The sequence below is a fragment of the Periplaneta americana genome, chromosome 5, assembly GCF_040183065.1.
Source record: "Periplaneta americana isolate PAMFEO1 chromosome 5, P.americana_PAMFEO1_priV1, whole genome shotgun sequence".
NCBI lineage: Eukaryota > Metazoa > Arthropoda > Insecta > Blattodea > Blattidae > Periplaneta > Periplaneta americana.
Window position 1 is genome coordinate 192,175,182 of NC_091121.1, and position 21,823 is coordinate 192,197,004.

Sequence of the window (21,823 nt, forward strand, 5' to 3'; positions counted from 1 at the left end):
GTACTAGACCTCGACGTTCTTTTGAAGCTCGAACTGGATTATTCTGAAAATAACACATACTTCAAGGTCAGAACATGATGGCATTCTTTAACTAACATTATGTTCACTTTTAATAATGTAGCTCCATCAAATAATCCAGCCGTGGCGAAAATGTGACTCGCGAGCACATTGTGGCTCGCAATGATAGCTATGCATTTCTCTTGCTTCCTACCCCCCAACCCCCACCCTCTCACTCACTGGAGTCAAACTCCGTTCCATTTGTATTTGTCTCTGACCTGCGAGTGGCGTATCGTCGCAATGTCTCTCTCGAAACCATGTACCTCTACAAAAACGTAAGTTTCAAGTGGGATGGGAGGACGCATTTTTTTGCTGTCAATATGATGAGAATATTAAATGTATGATTTGTTCACAAGTATTACGAGGAAACGGTTGTATAACATAAAACGGCATTATACTACATGTTACTGATGAAACATTAAAAGGTTAAGTGTTCTTGATATTATTATTATTATTATTATTATTATTATTATTATTATTATTATTATTATTATTATCATCATCATCATCATCATCATCATCATCATCATCATCTCTGTACGTCTATCTTTTTTCAGCAGATGTACGAATAATGTCGTTAGATCTTCAATTTAAACTCACAGATTTACAATGTGATGTTAAATGAAAGCTAGATGTAAGGGCTTGACAAATGTTGAACTTTCAAATCTTTGTCAAAAAATAAATATCCGAAGATTCCTTCTTTCGCTTGCTCTCTTGAAGCCATCCATGTTCGCTACAGCTTAGGCCTACGTTTGTGAAAAATTATTTACAACAATGAAAGTAGTAAAAACCAAATTTAGATCACGACTGACAGACAAATACCTTCGTGATCAACTACGACTGGCAGTAAGTGACATAATTCCTGATTTTGAAAGTCTGTCGCAGAGACATTGTGAAGACAGTTAATTTTAGGTTGTGATAATGTGCCCTATGTTTTCTTGTTCATTTCTTTCTTCGTTACACGTACTAAACATTAGTTTGTAGCCTTGTACTGTATAAAGTTGTATTTGAATGCATGACGTAAGAAAAATGAAAATCCGTTAATAAGTCAGACAGTTGCTTCACTTCCCCTTCGGGTGTCCGCCTCCCTCCATAGGTGCTATGCACGTTGCAGGTTACACAGTGGCTCGGCGCACGATCACATTTTCTCCACGGTTAAAATAATCCATTACTTGAATATAATACGCCCTTTTTAACAAGATTCGTGTAATTTATAACTTGCAGTCGTAGAATGATTGTGTTAATAAATTATGAATTGATAAACGAGATACTCATTCATTATTTACTGCAGTCTCTGTTCCAATCTAGATTCTTTCATACCCCCCTTTTAAAGTTTCCATTCAAAATTGATTTCAAAACCAAATAATTTTCTGGCATAGCGAGCAGGTTCTGCATATCTCACGGTATATCTTCAGCGATAGCGAACTTTAGATTGGAAGTGGTTTTCATGCACTGCGTTATGCATCATACCAATTTCTACACTGTAGCTACAACACATCAGTTGTGAAGTATATGTTCAATGTATACGAGCGCCAGTCCTAAGGTTTACTGACGTCACCCAGCACCCAAGATATACCGAGAGATGTGAACTCGCTGTGGTTACAACTTCTGAAAATTAGTAAGTTAACACACGATGATTTGCAATGATTGTGTGGACAGATAAGCCCATCCAGCATCCAAGATATACCGAGAGATGTGAACTCGCTGTGGTTACAACTTCTGAAAATTAGTAAGTTAACACACGATGATTTGCAATGATTGTGTGGACAGATAAGCCCATCCAGCACCCAAGATATACCGAGAGATGTGAACTCGCTGTGGTTACAACTTCTGAAAATTAGTAAGTTAACACACGATGATTTGCAATGATTGTGTGGACAGATAAGCCCATCCAGCACCCAAGATATACCGAGAGATGTGAACTCGCTGTGGTTACAACTTCTGAAAATTAGTAAGTTAACACACGATGATTTGCAATGATTGTGTGGACAGATAAGCCCATCCAGCACCCAAGATATACCGAGAGATGTGAACTCGCTGTGGTTACAACTTCTGAAAATTAGTAAGTTAACACACGATGATTTGCAATGATTGTGTGGACAGATAAGCCCATCCAGCGCTCAAGATATACCGAGAGATGTGAACTCGCTGTGGTTAGGGGAGTAGTGGGTACAGTGAGACACAAAATACTAAGACATAGGCTATGTATGCAAGTGAAATTTCAAGTATTTTTAAAATAAAGTGCAACAGAAATATACATTAAAACATGGAGTACAATAATACATAAACAGAAATGTTAATAGATAAAGGACATAATATACAATGCGTGTTTGTCAAAAAAAAATGCAAATGTCTCACTGTTCCCATTCAGAAGGATACAGTGAGACACCACAGTGTCTATTAATGGACATTGAAATGATTTACATTTATTTTAAAAAAAAGGAAAGCTTGCTGTCTCTCTATCTTGCCATGTTCTGTAGACTTATTTAGAATCATTTTGGCTTCGAAACCATTGAAACATCTGGAACATTTGGAAAAGTGAATTTTCCATGACTTTTCAAACTTTTGCTAAAAAATAAAATTAATTTTTGGTGACAATAAGCTTATAATTATAAGAATTTAATTTAATTCTTTATTGTTTTTTTTATATTTTTTTTAATTTTGTGAATAATTTTTTATTTATGAAACCATTAAAACGTAAAGTATCCATTATTTTAAGCTATAACTCCTAAATTGGTTACTAGTATGTTCTTTTTAATGTTAGTTACCGGTAAATGTAATATAATTACAGTTTGTTTTTGCAAATCATTGGTAAATGGGAACAGTGAGAGTCTTAGTGTACCCTTCAATGGCATATCTCACTGTTCCCTTTACGCATAGTTCGTTTAAAAATGGCGCCATCACTTCAAAATCAAAACAAGAAAGACGAAACTTCGCAAAACATAACGTTAAATACAATAGTATTAGGTAACAAAATATTCATATTTATATCTCATTCGTATATCCAATATAACCTTCATTAAACACAAGCCAAAATTTTACTTCTAGAGTGAAAAATTACGAATTATTTTTTCATCACTCACCTTTATAACTAGAATCAAACCGACTATGAAAATACTGTTACTTTACTCATGCAACATACAACTCCACTGTTACAAACATTTCAACATCAAAATTTACCATCTAATAAAAAATGTCTCACTTTTCTCCCGGTCTCACTGTACCCACTTCTCCCCTACAACTTCTGAAAATTAGTAAGTTAACACACGATGATTTGCAATGTTTGTGTGGACAGATAAGCCCATCAACAGCTACTCCGAAACTCCAGACATCCTGGATAACCGAGCAGGAGAAGGTACTCGAACTTCATAACCTCAACAGAGACAAGCGTTTCGTGACATACGCCGAGACGTACATGAAGGAGACTCTTCGTCTGATGGACAGCTGGGGAAAGGCCGAGGATGACGTCACGAAGCTCGATGACTATAAACTCGAGGACATCATTTCCGGAATAACTATGTTTGAAAGTAATGTACGCGAGGTATGTAAACAGGTGTTAAGTTTGCCCAAAGTTGAACATTCACAAAGACTTTTTTAGTTTGACTAAATTGACCTTCACTACACCATGACGATAGCTAAGAAGTGATATCTAGTATCTACAAAAATAGTCATTTAGTTTAACTACACCAGGCCTGCAGAACTGTAACTCTTGAGAGCGACTACTTTACTCCCCTTTCTTACCCCACCCACCTTTTCTACCAGTGCGGTCATAACGTTACGCTCGGCTGCATTAACATTCATTCGCGGTGGAAGGTATACAATACGCTATCAAAAATTACAAATGAACAGATAATAACATTTTTAGGAACATGCCTTTAGAAAATAGGAGAAAAATGAATGAGGGAAATAAATAAATTAAAACACATGTAAAATAAATTTTAACATGTATGTGTGCTAATAATTTAAGAAGGTCTACCTATGTGTATATCGTCCTATTACTAGTAAAGCTGATTAAATCCACTTTTTATGTAAAATAAGTTGAGTACAGTCCCCGACATATCTTTCCGTGCTCTGTATTTTACTAAAATGAAATAAGTCCGAAATGTTGCATGCCGGCAACAAACCAATTACTTTATTTGAAGAATTTATTATGATTTTTCGTGCGTTAATAAAGTTTTAATTCCTGTTTTTACAAAACTTGTATTACTGGTCTTAATTGGTTTTACTAGTAATAGGACGATAAATAAATTGTACGTTGATAAGTGGGTGATAGCTATATGACCGGATGTCAATGCTGTCATTCAACATTGTAACGCACTCCAGCCAAATAAGTAAATAATAAATAAATAAATACATAAGTAAATAAGTAAGTAAGAAAGTAAATAAATAAATAAGTAAATAAATGAATAAGTAAAAAAGTACATAAGTAAATAATTAGGCCTAAACAAGTAAGTAAATAAGAAAATAAGTAAATAAGTAAGTAAATAAACAAACAAACAATACGCGTACTGCAGTTTAAAGAGAACTGGAACATGGCAAAATCTAAACCCGTGAAGGAATACTACTTCCAAAGGAAATGGGAATATGATTATTTTGTTCTTGAAGACGAAAGAATTGCTTGTTTACTGTGTCCCATCCAATTTATTTCCACTCGTCATTTCAATATTAAACCACATTTCAGCAAAGTCCATATTAAGAATTATGGAATGCACAAACTTTCGGGTAAGTTCATTATTACGAACTGTATATTGATTATTTATTTATATACTGTTAAATTAAGGACGTCACTCGTTGTGTTCATTTTGAATTGAAATTAATAGGCTAGTGACTTTCAAGGTTCATTTCTTAAATGTTAAAAATTTATGTTTCCGTAGGTGATGATAGGAGGAAAGTTTTCGAAAATCTAAAACAGGTTAGGTGCAAAGAAATCTCAAAGAAACTACCGACAGGAAATCTAGCATAATTGTAAACCTTGAAACGAGATAACGCATTACAAAAACAATGAACTTATTACAATACTTTTTGAAAATTACATGCCACCACTGATGGAACTTTGACGACAAGAGAAGGTAAATAACCCTACGCGGAAGTCGATCATCCCCAATAGAAGTGGAGTGATGCTGACGTCATATTTCCCCTTCTTACGAGTTCTGCAGGCCTGAACTACATTATTATTTGGATTAAGTACATTATTGTTTGCTGTAGAATAAGAGAACAGTGTATTATATAATAAATGATTGAAATAATTTTAGTTTTGTCCTTTAAGGGGTTGGGTATAGCTTACAGCAGTAAAATTTTTGGAAATATTCAATATTTTTTTTCCTCCATTACTGTATCTTGTACAATAATGAAAATTGGTATGTGTAAAACAGTATCCTGCTGCTATTAGAAAAAAATATTTTTACGATTTAAAAAAAATATTTATATATTTTTTCAAAATTCAAATTTCACTGTGCAGTGATAAAGCGTTTCCCTCATAACTCATAAACTTGTTAACATTTTCATGTTCTCTCTCTTTTATTTTATTGCTGAAACTCATGTTTACAATATCATGCTCTTTCAACTACATCCCTTAATAAACAATATTTTTTTTTATTTTGTGTCAGATATTTTACCATTTTTTAAATGAATTCATTTTTTATCAGACAATCTATCAAAGATAGAGAAGTGATTTTGCATCATATTTTAGATATGATATGCATAAATACACACAAAAAAATTCATCACAGAATAATTTTTTTTAATCTTAAAAACACGTTTATCATATAGCAGAAGGACAGTGTTTTACACATACTAATTTTCATTATTGTACAAGATACAGTAATGGAGGAAAAAGTGCTGAATATTTCCAAAATTTTACTCCTTACCCCTTAAGTGTGCAGAAATTTAATTTCAACAAATGTAACATTTTAAAATTACTTTGCAGAACGGAAAGTTGCATTTCTTCAGATCCAATTTCTGTACATTTAATGACCAAAACTAAAATTCTTTCAATTATTTATTACTATAATAACTTATACTCCTCTCTTAAACTGACTGAGAATATTGGGAATTAAATCAATGGCTTTTCCAGAACACGCTATGAAATGTTTCATATGAAACAGTTTTTATCTCGAAAAGGAAGAAAAACCGAGCAAAATTGTACTATACTTTTTTATTTTTAATATTCCAAAGAGTCGGCCTGGTTTGGCACAGTTCATATAGCACTTGCCTTCTATGCCCGAGGTTGCGGGTTCGATCCCGGGCCTATGGCATTTAAGTGTGTTTAAATGCGACAGGCTCAAGTCATTAGATTTACTGGCATGTAAAAGAACTCCTGCGGGACAAAATTCCGGTACACCGGCGACGCTGATATAACCTCGGCAGTTGTGAGCGTCGTTAAACAAAACATAACATTATTCCAAAGAATAACCTCTTCTAATTAATAACACTGCTTAGGGTTCACTCTGTAGGCATACATATCAGAAACCTTTTTTCTATTAATCATAAACTCATAAAAGTATTATGGAAAAATAAGTGTTGATATGTAAGGTTATATTCAGACACAATGTTCATGTAGTGATGCATATTTTCTCACAATAACTGATAAACTCAACATCCCCCAAGATAATGTTACTAAGAGTTTCGATTTTTTAACACAATATTTTCCGACAAAATTCCCAAATACTCAAATATTTCCAACAAACAAACAAACAAGAAATAATTGCAATTATTAAAAATCTAAAAAAACTCCTCATGTTATGATGAAATAACAAGCAAAATATTAAAAGCGAGTTCACATTTTATAGCTGGGCCATTAAGTTATTTATGTAACTATTCAATGTTCAATGGTATATTTCCCGAGAGATCAAAATATTCAGTGGTTATTCCTATCTTCAAAAAGGGAGAAACAACGTCTCCAGAAAATTGCAGACCCATATCACTTCTACCAGTCTTCTCCAAAATCTTTGAAAAAGTAATGTATAAAAGATTATATCATCATCTAGTAAGATACAACATTTTAGTCCCAGAACAATTTGGATTTAGGAAAAATAAAGGCACAGAAAATGCAACATTTAGTTTAACTGACAAAATTCTGGAGGCAGTTAATAAAAATTACAAGTTGGAGGGATTTTCTGTGATTTATCCAAAGCATTTGACTGTGTAAATCATAAAATGCTGCTAGATAAATTTAATTAGATTATAATGAAATTAAAGGTGTTGCACGCCAATGGTTTCGCTCATATCTCATAGATAGGTAACAGAAAGTTTAAATCAATACAACTATGAAATCTGCATCGACATGGGGAACTATTAATAGTGGAATCTCTCAAGGATCAATATTAGGTCCCCTACTTTTTCTAGTGTTTATAAATGATCTTGCCCCCCTTATAAAAGATGTAGGTCATCTCATAGTATTTGCAGATGACACAAGTATATTAATTACAGCCATTAACTTCAACACATTCCAATATTCAGCATAGGAAATTCTCTTCAAAATATGTGACTGGTTCTCAGTCAATAAATTGGTATTAAATTGTAACAAAACTAACATAATTCAATTTAAATCCTGTCCAAATTCAACGTCGAAAATTTCTAGCGCAATAATTAACAATATATCCCTATTAGAAACAACAGCAACCAAATTTCTTGGCTTAAAAATCGATAATGTGTTAAATTGGAAAAATTATATTAAAGAAATTACCCCCAAACTAAATTAAGCTTGTTTTGCTATTAGATCTATGCAAAAGATAGTAAATATCAATACCTTAAAAACAATAGGACTTTGCATACTTCCACTCAGTAATGAGTTTTGGAATAATATTCTGGGGAAATTCCACAGATAGTAACAGTATATTTCTATTACAAAAAAGAGTAATTAGAATAATAGTAAAAAAAAAGGTAAAGGTATCCCCGTAACATGCCATGAAGGCACTTGGGGGGCATGGAGGTAGAGCCCCATGCTTTCCATGACCTCGGCACTAGAATGAGGTGGAGTGGTCGGCACCACGCTCTGACCGCCTTTTACCCCCGGGAAAGACCCGGTACTCAATTTTATAGGAGGCTGAGTGAACCTCGGGGCCGTTCTGAAAGTTTGGCAACGAGAAAAAATCCTGTCAATTAGAATAATAGTAGGTGCCAAATCTAGGGAATCGTGTACGACTGTTTTCAAAAAACTACAAATAATGCCCAAGGCTTGTCAGTATATCTTTTCATTAATAATCTTCCTCGTATGTAGGCTAATCGTGAAAACTTTGTAACTAATTCAACAGCATAAATACACGTCAAAAAATGACTCTTATACTCCATCGGCAAGTCTATCGTGCTATCAAAAAGGAGTGCGTTATATGGCAGTAAAAATGTTTAATAGCCTCCCTATCGATATAAAAAATGAAACTCAAAACGTCAAATTATTTAGGGCCAAATTAAAGAAGTACCTAATTTGTCACGCCTTCTGTTCTGTAGGTGAATTCATGACATTCAGTAACGCTTCATGAAATTGATACTAAAACTTTGTGTTGTACTATTAGACTATATTGTAAATCTCGTCTGTATATATTTCATTTAGACTGTGACTATAAATTAAGATTTTATAATAGCATTAAGTTTTTTGACTTGTTCGTTATTCTAGCTGTAAGCAATGTATGAATACCATAGAATGTTAATAAATACAATACAATTCAATACATACGATATTTAAATACTGTAGAGTAGTAATTTCTCTCGTATCATAACGTTACACGTCCATTCCTGACACAACATTACAACTTGGGATATAAGCTAGAGAAGAAATCTCTATTCCGCTTAAATTTTAAAGTAAACAGACACATACATTTTCTAATTCAAATATGATTTCTCTGTTTAACTAACCATAGGCGTAATACTCTGTGTTTAGCCTTTCGATATGGACGATTCTACAGAAAGCAGAAACGTTACTTTGGAATCCCTGTCATACCTGTTGGACGAGGCCACTTATGGCTCTCACCATGAAAAAGTGGTAAGTAATCCTCAATTGCTGTAGCCAAATAAGTCGTTTTTATTTATTTTCCAGGAGAAAAAAACTTAATATTTCTGTTTGTATTATTGCAATTGAACTGGATTTTTTTTAGTTTAATAGATAACTTGATTCTGCTTATATTCAAAGAGAAATAATTAAGCTATTTGCGTATAATTTCGATGTTAAACGTTTTAAAAAACTTGACTTATTTTGTTCCAACAATTTACCTCCTTTTTAACTCTATCTTTCCCCGATTTATGATTTTATTTGTATTAAAAATGTATTGTGGGTCCCTATCACCACGGCATGGCGCGTCTTCAGGTTGCGGATAGAGGAGACGGCCTCCAGATATGGAGGGTAGCTGTGAATATATTGAAGAAGCAGTTCTGGACAGCCGATAAGGGTTGGTCCTCCAGCTTGGAGGTTGCGTGAAGGGCTAACAACCCATCACCGTAGAAAACAGATTGTTACGAAACCTTCAAATAAGCATCGGAATGGGACTGATTCTCTGGCACGACCACAGCAAAGGAATAAGGTTATAAGCTTTGGAACTTGAAACGTAACTAGTCTTTATAGAACAGGAGGAGTAACATTAGTAACAAAATAACTAGCAAGATATAGAATAGACTTCGTGGGATTACGTTAGATGGGAATGGCATATCACAAATAGGAGATTAGGCCTACTTGTTACATTATGGGGAAGGAAACAATAATCACCAATTAGGAACAGGATTCTTTGTTCATAAATGAATAAAATCAGCAGTAAAAAGGTCGAATTTATCAGTGACAGGTTATCGTATTTAGTACTTAAGGGTAGATGGTGCGATATCATAGTTACAAATGCTCACGCCTCTACAGGAGAGAAAGACGACCATACAAAGGATAGCTTCTATGTATGTATGTATTTATTTCCACTGCAAGTGGGCAAGCACCCGGTGGCAGTGATATACACAATATAAACAATACACAATAAAATGATGAGCAATACACAAAAAAATCATAAACAATGCACAATAAAATTTACAATACACAATACAATTATATACACAATACAATAATAATACACAATACAATTTAACACAATAATTACAATTAATAATAAAACATAAATAAAGTACCTAATTTTACAATACAACCTACATATGTATAGGCCCTACATAAGTTTCAATAGTCTTTCAGTTTACGCTCATCACACTCACTATAGTGGCACTATGACTCATTTCACTGACACTTTAGGACACATTTCACTCACACACTATAACACATTTCACTGACACTATAGAACACATTTCATTGACGCTATAAATTATCACTGATCGGAACTATTCACTGCACTGTAAAACCATAACTGCACTGCCTCACCTCGCTTCACTGATACAACAGTTCAAATAAGACTGATAATTACACCCTTATGCATACGTATAAACAGAACTACATTTAAGCTAAACATTTCTAGTCTAAGAATCTCTTACAAGCTATTTTTAAATAATTTACAATTCAAACCAAGGGAGTAACTCGTGAGGCTAAATAAATACATGTCACCTTAAAAAATTAAATGTTAAATGTCACCTTAATTATAATTTGCACTTTATACACAACTTTTTAAGTTATTCTTGAATCTCCTTAACGAAGGACAGCCCTCAAAGACCGCTGCAGGTAGGTCATTCCAATCATTTATAGTTCTATTTAAAATAAGAATTTACTTACATCCGTTTTCTGTTTCCTACATTTGATTTTAAAAAAATGATCGTTCCTACCATAGTAAGTTGACTTTTCTAACCGAGCCGTTATGTCTACTCATGCTTTCTGACCTATATGTGCTCTATACAATGATGTTATTCTAGTTATCCTACGTCCGTTTTCCAAAGTTTCCCATTAAAGTTCTTTTATCGTATCTTTTCCATCTTCTCTCTTACCTTTAACACATTGGAATTGGAACACATTTTTGAACAGTTATGTTTATAAAATCTTAAATGGCTAGAGAAACAAGGTCCTGAAAAGGGCTAAATCTTTATTTTTAAAACAAAATCTTATGTTTATAAAATCTTAAATGGCTAGAGTAACAAGGTCCTGGAAAGGGCTAAATCATTCTTTTTAAAACATAATATGATGTTTATAAAATCTTAAATGGCTAGAGAAACAAGGTCCTGAAATGGGCTAAATTATACTTTTTAAAACATAATCTTATGTTTATAAAATCTTAAATGGCTAGAGAAACAAGGTCCTCAAATGGGCTAAATTATACTTTTTAAAACATAATTTTATGTTTATAAAATCTTAAGTGGCTAAAGAAACAAGGTCCTGAAAAGGGCTAAATCATTCTTTTTAAAACAATCTGATGTTTATAAAATCTTAAATGGCTAGAGTAACAAGGTCCTGAAAAGGCTAAATCTTTCTTTTTAAAACATAATCTTATGTTTATAAAATATCAAATGGCTAGAGAGACAAGGTCCTGAAAAGGGCTAAATCTTTCTTTTTAAAACATAATCTTATGTTTATAAAATCTCAAATGGCTAGAGTGACAAGGTCCAGAAAGGGCTAAATCATTCTTTTTAAAACAATCTGATGTTTATAAAATCTTAAATGGCTTGAGTAACAAGGTCCTGAAAAGAGCTAAATCATTCTTTTTAAAACATAATCCTATGTTTATAAAATCTTAAATGGCTAGAGAAACAAGGTCCTGAAAAGGGCTAAATCATTCTTTTTAAAACATAATCTTATGTTTATAAAATCTTAAATGGCTAGAGAAACAAGATCCTGAAAAGGGCTAAATCCTTCTTTTTAAAACATAATCTTATGTTTATAAAATCTTAAATGGCTAGAGTAACAAGGTCTTGAAAAGGGCTAAATCATTCTTTTTAAAACAATCTTATGTTTATAAAATCTTAAATGGCTAGAGAAACAAGGTCCTGGAAAGGGCTTAATCTTTCTTTTTAAAACAATCTGATGTTTATAAAATCTTAAATGGCTAGAGAAACAAGGTCCTGAAATGGGCTAAATTATACTTTTTAAAACATAATATTATGTTTATAAAATCTTAAGTGGCTAAAGAAACAAGGTCCTGAAAAGGGCTAAATCATTCTTTTTAAAACATAATCCTATGTTTATAAAATCTTAAATGGCTAGAGTAACAAGGTCCTGAAAAGGCTAAATCTTTCTTTTTAAAACATAATCTTATGTTTATAAAATATCAAATGGCTAGAGTGATAAGGTCCTGAAAAGGGCTAAATCTTTCTTCTTAAAACATAATCTTATGTTTATAAAATCTCAAATGGCTAGAGTGACAAGGTCCTGAAAAGGGCTAAATCATTCTTTTTAAAACAATCTGATGTTTATAAAATCTTACATGGCTAGAGTAACAAGGTCCTGAAAAGGGCTAAATCTTTCTTTTTAAAACATAATCTTATTTTTATAAAATCTCAAATGGCTAGAGTGACAAGGTCCTGAAAAGGGCTAAATCATTATATTTAAAACATAATCTTATGTTTATAAAATATTATATGGCTAGAGTAACAAGGTCCTGAAAAAGGCTAAATCTTTCTTTTTAAAACATAATCTTATGTTTATAAAATCTCAAATGGCTAGAGTGACAAGGTCCTGAAAAGGGCTAAATCATTCTTTTTAAAACATAATCTTATGTTTATAAAATCTTAAATGGCTAGAGTAACAAGGTCCTGAAAAGGACTAAATCTTTCTTTTTAAAACATAATCTTATGTTTATAAAATCTTAAATGGCTAGAGTAACAAGGTCCTGAAAAGGACTAAATCTTTCTTTTTAAAACATAATCTCATGTTTATAAAATCTCAAATGGCAAGAGTGACAACGTCCTGAAAAGGGCTAAATCATTCTTTTTAAAACATAATCTTATGTTTATAAAATCTTAAATGGCTAGAGTTATAAAATCTCAAATGGCTAGAGTAACAAGGTCCTGAAAAGAGCTAAATCTTTCTTTTTAAAACATAATCTTATGTTTATAAAATCTCAAATGACTAGAGTAACAAGGTCCTGAAAAGGACTAAATCTTTCTTTTTAAAACATAATCTTATGTTTATAAAATCTCAAATGGCTAGAGTAACAAGGTCCTGAAAAGGGCTAAATCTTTCTTTTTAAAACATAATGTTATGTTTATAAAATATCAAATGGCTAGAGTGACAAGGTCCTGAAAAGGGCTAAATCATTCTTTTTAAAACAATCTGATGTTTATAAAATCTTAAATGGCTTGAGTAACAAGGTCCTGAAAAGGGCTAAATCATTCTTTTTAAAACATAATCCTATGTTTATAAAATCTTAAATGGCTAGAGTAACAAGGTCCTGAAAAGGACTAAATCTTTCTTTTTAAAACATAATCTTATGTTTATAAAATCTTAAATGGCTAGAGTAACAAGGTCCTGAAAAGGGCTAAATCTTTCTTTTTAAAACATAATCTTATGTTAATAAAATCTTAAATGGCTAGAGTGACAAGGTCCTGAAAAGGGCTAAATCTTTCTTTTTAAAACATAATATTATGTTTATAAAATCTTAAATGGCTAGAGTAACAAGGTCCTGAAAAGGGCTAAATCTTTCTTTTTAAAACATAATCTTATGTTTATAAAATCTTAAATGGCTAGAGTGACAAGGTCCTGAAAAGGGCTAAATCATTCTTTTTAAAACATAATCTTATGTTTATAAAATCTTAAATGGCTAGAGTAACAAGGTCCTGAAAAGGGCTAAATCTTTCTTTTTAAAACATGATCTTATGTTTATAAAATCTCAAATGGCTAGAGTGACAAGGTCCTGAAAAGGGCTAAATCATTCTTTTTAAAACATAATCTTATGTTTATAAAATCTTAAATGGCTAGAATAACAAGGTCCTGAAAAGGTCTAAATCTTTCTTTTTAAAACATAATCTTATGTTTATAAAATCTCAAATGGCTAGAGTAACAAGGTCCTGAAAAGGGCTAAATCTTTCTTTTTAAAACATAATCTTATATTTATAAAATCTCAAATGGCTAGAGTGACAAGGTCTTGAAAAGGGCTAAATCATTCTTTTTAAAACACTCTGATGTTTATAAAATCTTAAATGGTTAGGAGTAGGCCTAATAAAGTCCTCAAAAAGCTAAGTCATTCTTTATGAAACTTAATATGATGTTTATAAAATCTTAAAAGTCCGGATCCTATATCATATAAGCTATTGTTTTATATATTTTTTGCATTAATTTTCTGCTATAGATCAATTGGGTGAAGTTCTTCGACGTTTTAACTGCTGGCATCGATGACCCCGTTGCTAAAAGCGACGACTTAATAATTGTAACTGATTTGGGTTATTTGAAGCAACTGACGCAACTTTTAGTCAACATCAGGTTTGAGGTGACACGTAAGTATTGTGCACATTGCTCATATTATAACGATAACTATCTAGAGTAGACCTGTATGTGAACAAAGTCAGTTTACGCCTTGCGTACTTGTTTCCTCCAACAACAGAGAGACGTATCTTATATATCAAACTATATCCATTTCTGTTAAATAGTTCTGTTGGAAATTATAGTTCTGTTTGTCTGGCATTCCTCTATTTCCATCCAAACCACTTCAAAGACGTATTAAGGGGTTAGAGTCCACACCTGTGGAATAACGGTCAGCGCGTCTGGCTGCGAAACCAGGTGGCCCGGGTTCGAATCCCGGTCGGGGCAAGTTACCTGCTTGAGGTTTTTTCCGGGGTTTTCCCTCAACCCAATACGAGCAAATGCTGGGTAACTTTCGGTGCTGGACCCCGGACTCATTTCACCGGCATTATCACCTTCATATCATTCAGACGCTAAATAACCTAGATGTTGATACAGCGTCGTAAAATAACCCAATAAAAAAATAAAAAATAAAAAAAATAAGGGGTTAGGTACAGCTTACGGCAGTAAAATATTTGGAAATATTCAACATTTTTTTCCTCCATTATTGTATCTTGTACAGTAATGAAAATTGGTATGTATAAAACACTGTCCTTCCTCTACTATATGAAAAAAAAATATTTTTACGATTAAAAAAAAAACAATTTGTATATATTTTTTTCAAAATTCAAAATGATACCAGTTTACTGTGCTATAATGAAGCGTTTCCCTCATAACTCATAAACTTGTTAACTTTTTGATGTTGTCTTTATTTTATTTTATTGCTGAAACTCATGTTTACAATATCATGATCTTTCAACTACAGACCTTAATAAATACTATTATTTTTTTTTATGTTGTGTTAGAAGGAAATACTGACATTTCACCATTTTTTAAAATGAATTTATTTTTATCAGACAATCTAACAAAGGTAGAGAAGTGATCTTGTATCATATTGAATCATCACAGAATGTTGGATAGTTTTTGAGTTATGTGGGAAACGCTTCATCACTGCACAGTGAACTGAATTTTGAAAAAAAATTGTAAATATTTTTTTTTTAAATCGTTGAAATATTTTTTTCATATAACAGAAGGACAGTGTTTTACACGTACTAATTTTCATTGTTGTACAAGTTACAGTAATGGAGGAAAAAAATATTGAATATTTCCAAAATTTTACTGCTGTAAACTGTACCTAGCCCCTTAAGAGAGGAAAAAGCTCTACTACTATAGTATAGTAGGCTTACATAAAAATAAAAACATCTACAGTGTTTTTGTTCCGAAAAAATAGTCATTTAGGCATTTAATGACTTGTACATCCTTTGAATTGTGGACGTGTTGTCTGCTGGGGAAACTCGTTATCTTCGAAAAGAGCACTATTTAATTATTGTAAAATATGACATCTCAGAAGAGGAAATCCTGCAGGCGAATCGTGAAACAGATAAATAAAAGTGAAACTACTTTCCACAAATTAAATTGTTTTACATTTTGAGCTTTATATAAATTAAATTCTAAAGCATGCCAAGTTAATAGCATTGCATGATGGAAATGTCAGGTAATAAAATAGAGAAATAGAATTTATGTTTTCGGAAAACGTATTGTGTGTCTTTCACGTATTAAATTTGATTATCTTGTTAACATGTTTCGGCCTGCTATTGACCATCTTCAGAATTCGCTGTTGCTGGTCTTGGCGCCTTTTGTTTCGTTTCCTGTGGGGGTGTGTTTGTGTAGTGTAATGTGGAGTCAAAGAGTGTGTGTTTTGAAATTGAGTTGTGTGTTGAGAATTTCGTTTGGATGTCTTTTTGTGTGCCCGTATATTTCATATTGTTCTAGTGTGTTTAGTTTCTGGATTTTTGGTTGGATGTGTAGAATTTCCATGTCCGTGTTGATGTCTCTGTAGATGTGGTTAGCATTTGTGATGTGTTCTGCATATGTAAAAGTGTTTTATAATTTTGTTATGGCTGTGATGTGTTCTTTGTAACGTGTTTGAAATGATCTGCCTGTCTGTCCTATGTAGAAGTTGTTGCAGGTGTTACATTTGAGTTTGTATACGCCTGTGTGGTTGTGTTCGTTTGTTTGTATGTGTGTTGAAATGTTTTTGTAGAGTATTATTTGTTCTGTATGCGATGTTGTAATTTCATTTCTTGAATGAGGTTGCTATTTTGTGTGTGTTTTTGTTTTCGTATGTTAGTGTGATGTATTTTTTGTGTTATTGTGTTTGTGTTGTATTCTTATGTTTTTTGTGATTATGTTTTGCCTTTCATATTATGTTGGGGTTGTATCCGTTTTCTTGTGCTATGTATTTGAATGTGTTTAGCTCTTCTTTGTAATCATGTTGGTTCATTGGTATGTTGAGTAGTCTGTGTACCATTGTTCGGAGTGCAGCTTGTTTGTGTTGTGTTGGGTGATTGGACTCTTTGACTCCACATTACACAACACAAACACACCCCCAACAGGAAACAAAACAAAAGGCGCCAAGACCAGAAACAGCCAATTCTAAAGCTGGCCAATAGCAGGCCGAAACATGTTAACCAGGTAATAAAATTTAACACGTGAAAGACACACAATACGTTTTCCGAAGTGATACAGTGTTAAAAGTTATGTAATCAAGATTTATAATTTGTGTTTCTTTTAGTTTAAGAACAGGCTCTAAGAATTAATAATTTCTCAGATCGTGTTTCTAGCTTTTCTTTGTGCTTAGGTGAAATTTGAACAGATCAACATGGCTGAATTAGCCCAACTTTTTCCTCTCTTTTTTCACCCCCATCAAATCCACGTTCTTCAACAAGTCCTGCAATGCTCTGTCATCCCGCTGGCTACCTTGCCACCTTACTTTAGTGATGGGCGATAGTACTACCGATATTATCGATTGTTATGATTTAAACTATCGATAGCCAAATTGTTTTCAATACTATCGATAGTTCTGGCGATTATTGATAGTATCGAAAAAATTAAAGATCATTCATAATATTATAAGGTTTTCAAATTGGAGTTGAGTAACACGATTCTTTTTCAGGAGTCGTTTCCAGCGATTCAATCACACATTACAAATCGGTTCTATCTATTGACGGTTCGTTCACAACTGGCCCCAGTCTGTGATACTAATGGCCAATTTCTCCAAGAAATGTTTAATTTGGTTTAATTAGTGTTAAATTAACAGTCTGTTTATTTTTAACTTTCCGTTAATGTATTTTCCATTTTTTCAACATCAATCAATACTTAACTGTAACTGTCGTTAACACTATTTTAACCACTCAATTGCAGTTGCAATGATTTTGCACATGTAGGGGAGAGTCGGGTAGTATCGGATATCGGGTAATATCGGACAGTGAGTTTCATCTACCACACAATGATAGTACCTGATTCACATGGTTTCGTTTCTGTGATGTCGCATAGAGAAACGTAACCATGTCATTCAGGTACTACCATATGGTGATAGATGAAAGAAACGCACTGTCCGATATTACCCGATGTCCGATACTACCCGACTCTCCCCTAAGAAAATTTTTTATTGGCTGATATTATTCTTTCGATTATAGATATTGTATAGTAAGTCATGAAACATGTAGAAAATCATAACCTGGTACAGTAGGCCATGTTTGATAAAGAAGAAGACAAATGGAAGTTGTAGGAGACTACTATTGAATAATAATATTATTACAAAGTAAGGTTATAGTACAAATGCTAACATATGACTTCTCAAAGAAGCAATTGTTACTGAAACCTTTTTAATATAATAGGCTACTCACTGTGTATTTTGAAACACTATTGACATTGCCTATAGTTAGTTGAAAAGAGCCAGTATCATTGAATCAAGAGTAAATCGTAGATGCTGAATTGGAGTAAGTGGTCTATTTCTGTTTGTAAGATATTCAAGTCTGGTTTAAATTTCTTGTAAAATTTTGACGCCTACTTGTTTCGAAAATCTATATTGTCACAAATTTCATTATCATGCATAGTATATAAACCATCATTCCTAGTTATCTTGCCACTTTGAATCCCACATTTTCTAAATATTCAGTATATAATAGCTCAGCATCAAAATAAGCAGCCAAGATGATAATCAGTTCACTTTTGAAGATTATCTTCCCTACATTAGCTTTTCAAATTGTCTTTTAAATGTTATGTTATCAGTCATTCGCGAAATATTCGTTAAACAGAGACACAAAATATTATTTTCACAACTTCTGCTTGAACAGCTGTGGCGTCATATGCCATATTTAACTATCTGTTAAATGAGTTAACTGCCTAAAATCCTACATTTAAAGTTAACAAACACTTAACAATCTGTTCAGCCAAACTAGTGCTGAAGACATGAAATAACAATATTTAACAAACTGTTTAGAGTTTAACGTTCGTTAAATGTTCTAACAATACTTGGAGAAACCGGCCATAAGTATTATGTGAATCGTAAACGAACGACTCACACAACTTTTCCCTTTGCAACCAAAGAGTAGAATAAAAACTTTCCACATTTCTCGCATTCTTCTCACAAATCCCCCCTTCATTCCATCGACACTTCCGTTTAGCCATCCATTAATAAAAAGAGAATGCCTTTGATGTTTCAGAGGCTTACATATGGTGGCAAGTAGTGCAAGCTCTGGCACCCCATTCCAGTAGAGCGATGAGGGACATCCGTTCGGAAACGCTTAGAAATATGTTCTCCATTCCTATGTACAACGAGCACAGGTCAGTTAGCTATATCAATCTTATGTAAGTTCTGCAATAATGAAATTAGTTATAACAAAAGACTCATTTATTTAGCTTAACACTTTTCACCCAAGATACAGACGTTCAGTTGTCAGCACATTTTCTGTAATTTTTAAGAAAAATGATGTGTAAATAAATATAAATGAAGGATAAAGATGCCCCATTTGTATGACGTGCTCGTTTTTGGTCTAAATGCCTATCTTATGAGTATAGCGCTTGCCTTCTGTGCTCGAAATTGCGGGTTCGATTTCGGCCCAGGTCGATGGCATTCAAGTGTGTTTAAATGCGACAGGCTCATGTCGGTAGATTTACTGGTATGTAAAAGAACTCCTGCGGGACAAAATTCCGACACACCGGTGACCCTGATATAACCTCGACAGTTGCGAGTGTCGTTAAATAAAACACAATTTTTTTTGTAACATTGATCAGCCTTATGGGCTTTGAATGTAACAACTTTTATCAATGTCACTATGCTACCATCTAGCGACTGACAAAAAAGCACGTTATAACTCTCATTTGAACTGCATTCTTGGTTTCCTTTTGAAGGAATCATTATTGGTGCATTTTGTTACTGAATCTGACTGACCTGAGGTTCTAGTTCCATCTCGTTAGTTAGAGGTTCAAATGAATTGTGTAATTCCACGTCAGGATGAACTGCTGAATCCAAGACACCAGATAGTGGATTAGTAGCATTTGACTCCATATCACTCTTATTTTCATCACTTGATTTAAATTTCTTTGTCGGTACAGATGTTACCTGAATAATTTCGAGGGAAAAATTGTTCCGGAGCCGGGTATCGAACCCGGGACCTTTGGTTTAACGTACCAACGCTCTACCACTGAGCTACTCGGGAACTCTAACCGACACCGATCCAATTTTTCCCGCTATATCCACAGACCTCAAAGTGGGCTGACAACAGTCAAGCAACCAACTTCGAGTGCACACTAACTCCGTGTGACTTAAATTGTGGTTTTCTGTTAATGAACAGTGACGTGTATTATGCAAATCAAGATTTTCAGGTATAACTCCCTGTAAAGCTGATTTGAATAATTTCGAGGGAAAAATTGTTCCGGAGCCCACTTTGAGGTCTGTGGATATAGAGGGAAAAATTTGATCGGTGTCGGTTAGAGTTCCCGAGTAGCTCAGTGGTAGAGCGTTGGTACGTTAAACCAAAGGTCCCGGGTTCGATACCCGGCTCCGGAACAATTTTTCCCTCGAAATTATTCAAATCAGCTTTACAGGGAGTTATACCTGAAAATCTTGATTTACAGATGTTACCTGTTTTGATTTCAATGTTGATGGTTTTAGTTTAGAAGTAGATTGACGTGAATAAGTTTTTAGCACAGGAGAATTTACGGAAGAATATCGTAATTCTAAATCACTATCCACAATGTGTTGTGTATCCTCGGGCGAAGGCGGCCGATGCATATTTGTGATATTTTCATTAGCCATTTCAATATCGTAGGTCTAATGCGTTGCTATCAATAAAACTGAACCCAATATGGGCACAGAAAAATGTCTTATTTAACACAATATTATTAATGTCAAGGACAACTATTATTAATTTATAACTAAAAACAACACTTAAACAATTAAAACACAAAAACACTGATCAAATTAAAGCGAAACACTGATTAAATGTATTTATGCCGGGCAGAATACAAATTCAAATGATCCGCCATTCAGACCCAACAAACGACGCTGTTCAGTCAGACTTCAAGGAAAGCAAAAGTCCTGCTGTATACATCAGTCATCAGATCATACATCCACTACTGCTGTGAGATATGGGGCCAAGCTCATCCTCGCCACCTGAAGAGTCTGGAAGGAATTCAAAGAGCTGTCTGCAGAACAATCACTGGTGCACACTACCTCACGAACAATGTCAAACTCTTCAGTGAACTTCATATACCCTTCCTGGTTGCTCATATTCAAGATCTAAGACTACATACAGGAACAAGCTACTTCATCATGCCAACCCTTTACTAAGAGACATAACATAAATTCAAACAAAATACTTCCGTCTTTGACGGTCTTAGTAATAAATTTCTAAATTATAGACATCAGCTCAAAGAATTTTGAGTGACCACAAGGGTCCTGAATACAATAAACATGTACAATAATGTGATGTGATACATTAAAGAAAAAAGAAAGTTAATTGTTGAAGGCAAATATAAGTTGATTAATTGAAATAGAGATGATGATGTAATATCTGAAGAGAATCCTTGATAATATTTATAAGAATAGACATTACATAATGAAAAGTTTTAAGTGTGCTTAAATGCGACAGGCTCATGTCAGTAGATTTACTGGCATGTAAAAGAACTCCTGCGGGACTAAATTCCGGCACATCCGGCGACGCTGATATAACCTCTGCAGTTGCGAGCGTCGTTAAATAAAACATAACATTTTAATCAAAAGGAATGTGAAGTTTCTTAAGATAATTCCACGTGAATTTTGTGATTGAACCTCTACTGCCAAACAGCAAACCAATGACGGACCATTGTTTAAGAGGGACGTTGTACTTTTGAGAAAGATACAGCAGACTATACTGTTTTCGCTGTAAGAAAAATCCTAATGTAAACACAAGCACGTTGCTGTCATACCCGTGATTGGCTCCCAGTCGAAACACTCACACGACTCAGAGAAATATAGTTCATGTTTGGAAACCATAATCTTGTATTATTTGAAAATAAAAAATTCAATTCTAGTTGTTAAATACA

The 21,823-nt window shown here is 33.4% G+C and overlaps 1 protein-coding gene across 1 annotated transcript in view; it reads left to right on the forward strand.

Annotated features, from left to right (window-relative positions):
* The window catches only part of LOC138700374 (endothelin-converting enzyme homolog), an 83,168-nt gene that overhangs the window by 16,321 nt on the left and 45,024 nt on the right, over positions 1-21,823 (forward strand). Inside the window, exons 7-11 of the mRNA XM_069826961.1 lie at positions 1-66; positions 3,353-3,598; positions 8,933-9,034; positions 14,244-14,388; positions 18,961-19,081. The exon at positions 1-66 is cut by the window's left edge and continues 137 nt beyond it. Of these exons, the coding sequence (XP_069683062.1) occupies positions 1-66; positions 3,353-3,598; positions 8,933-9,034; positions 14,244-14,388; positions 18,961-19,081 (680 nt within the window). The remainder of the gene's footprint in view (positions 67-3,352; positions 3,599-8,932; positions 9,035-14,243; positions 14,389-18,960; positions 19,082-21,823) is intronic.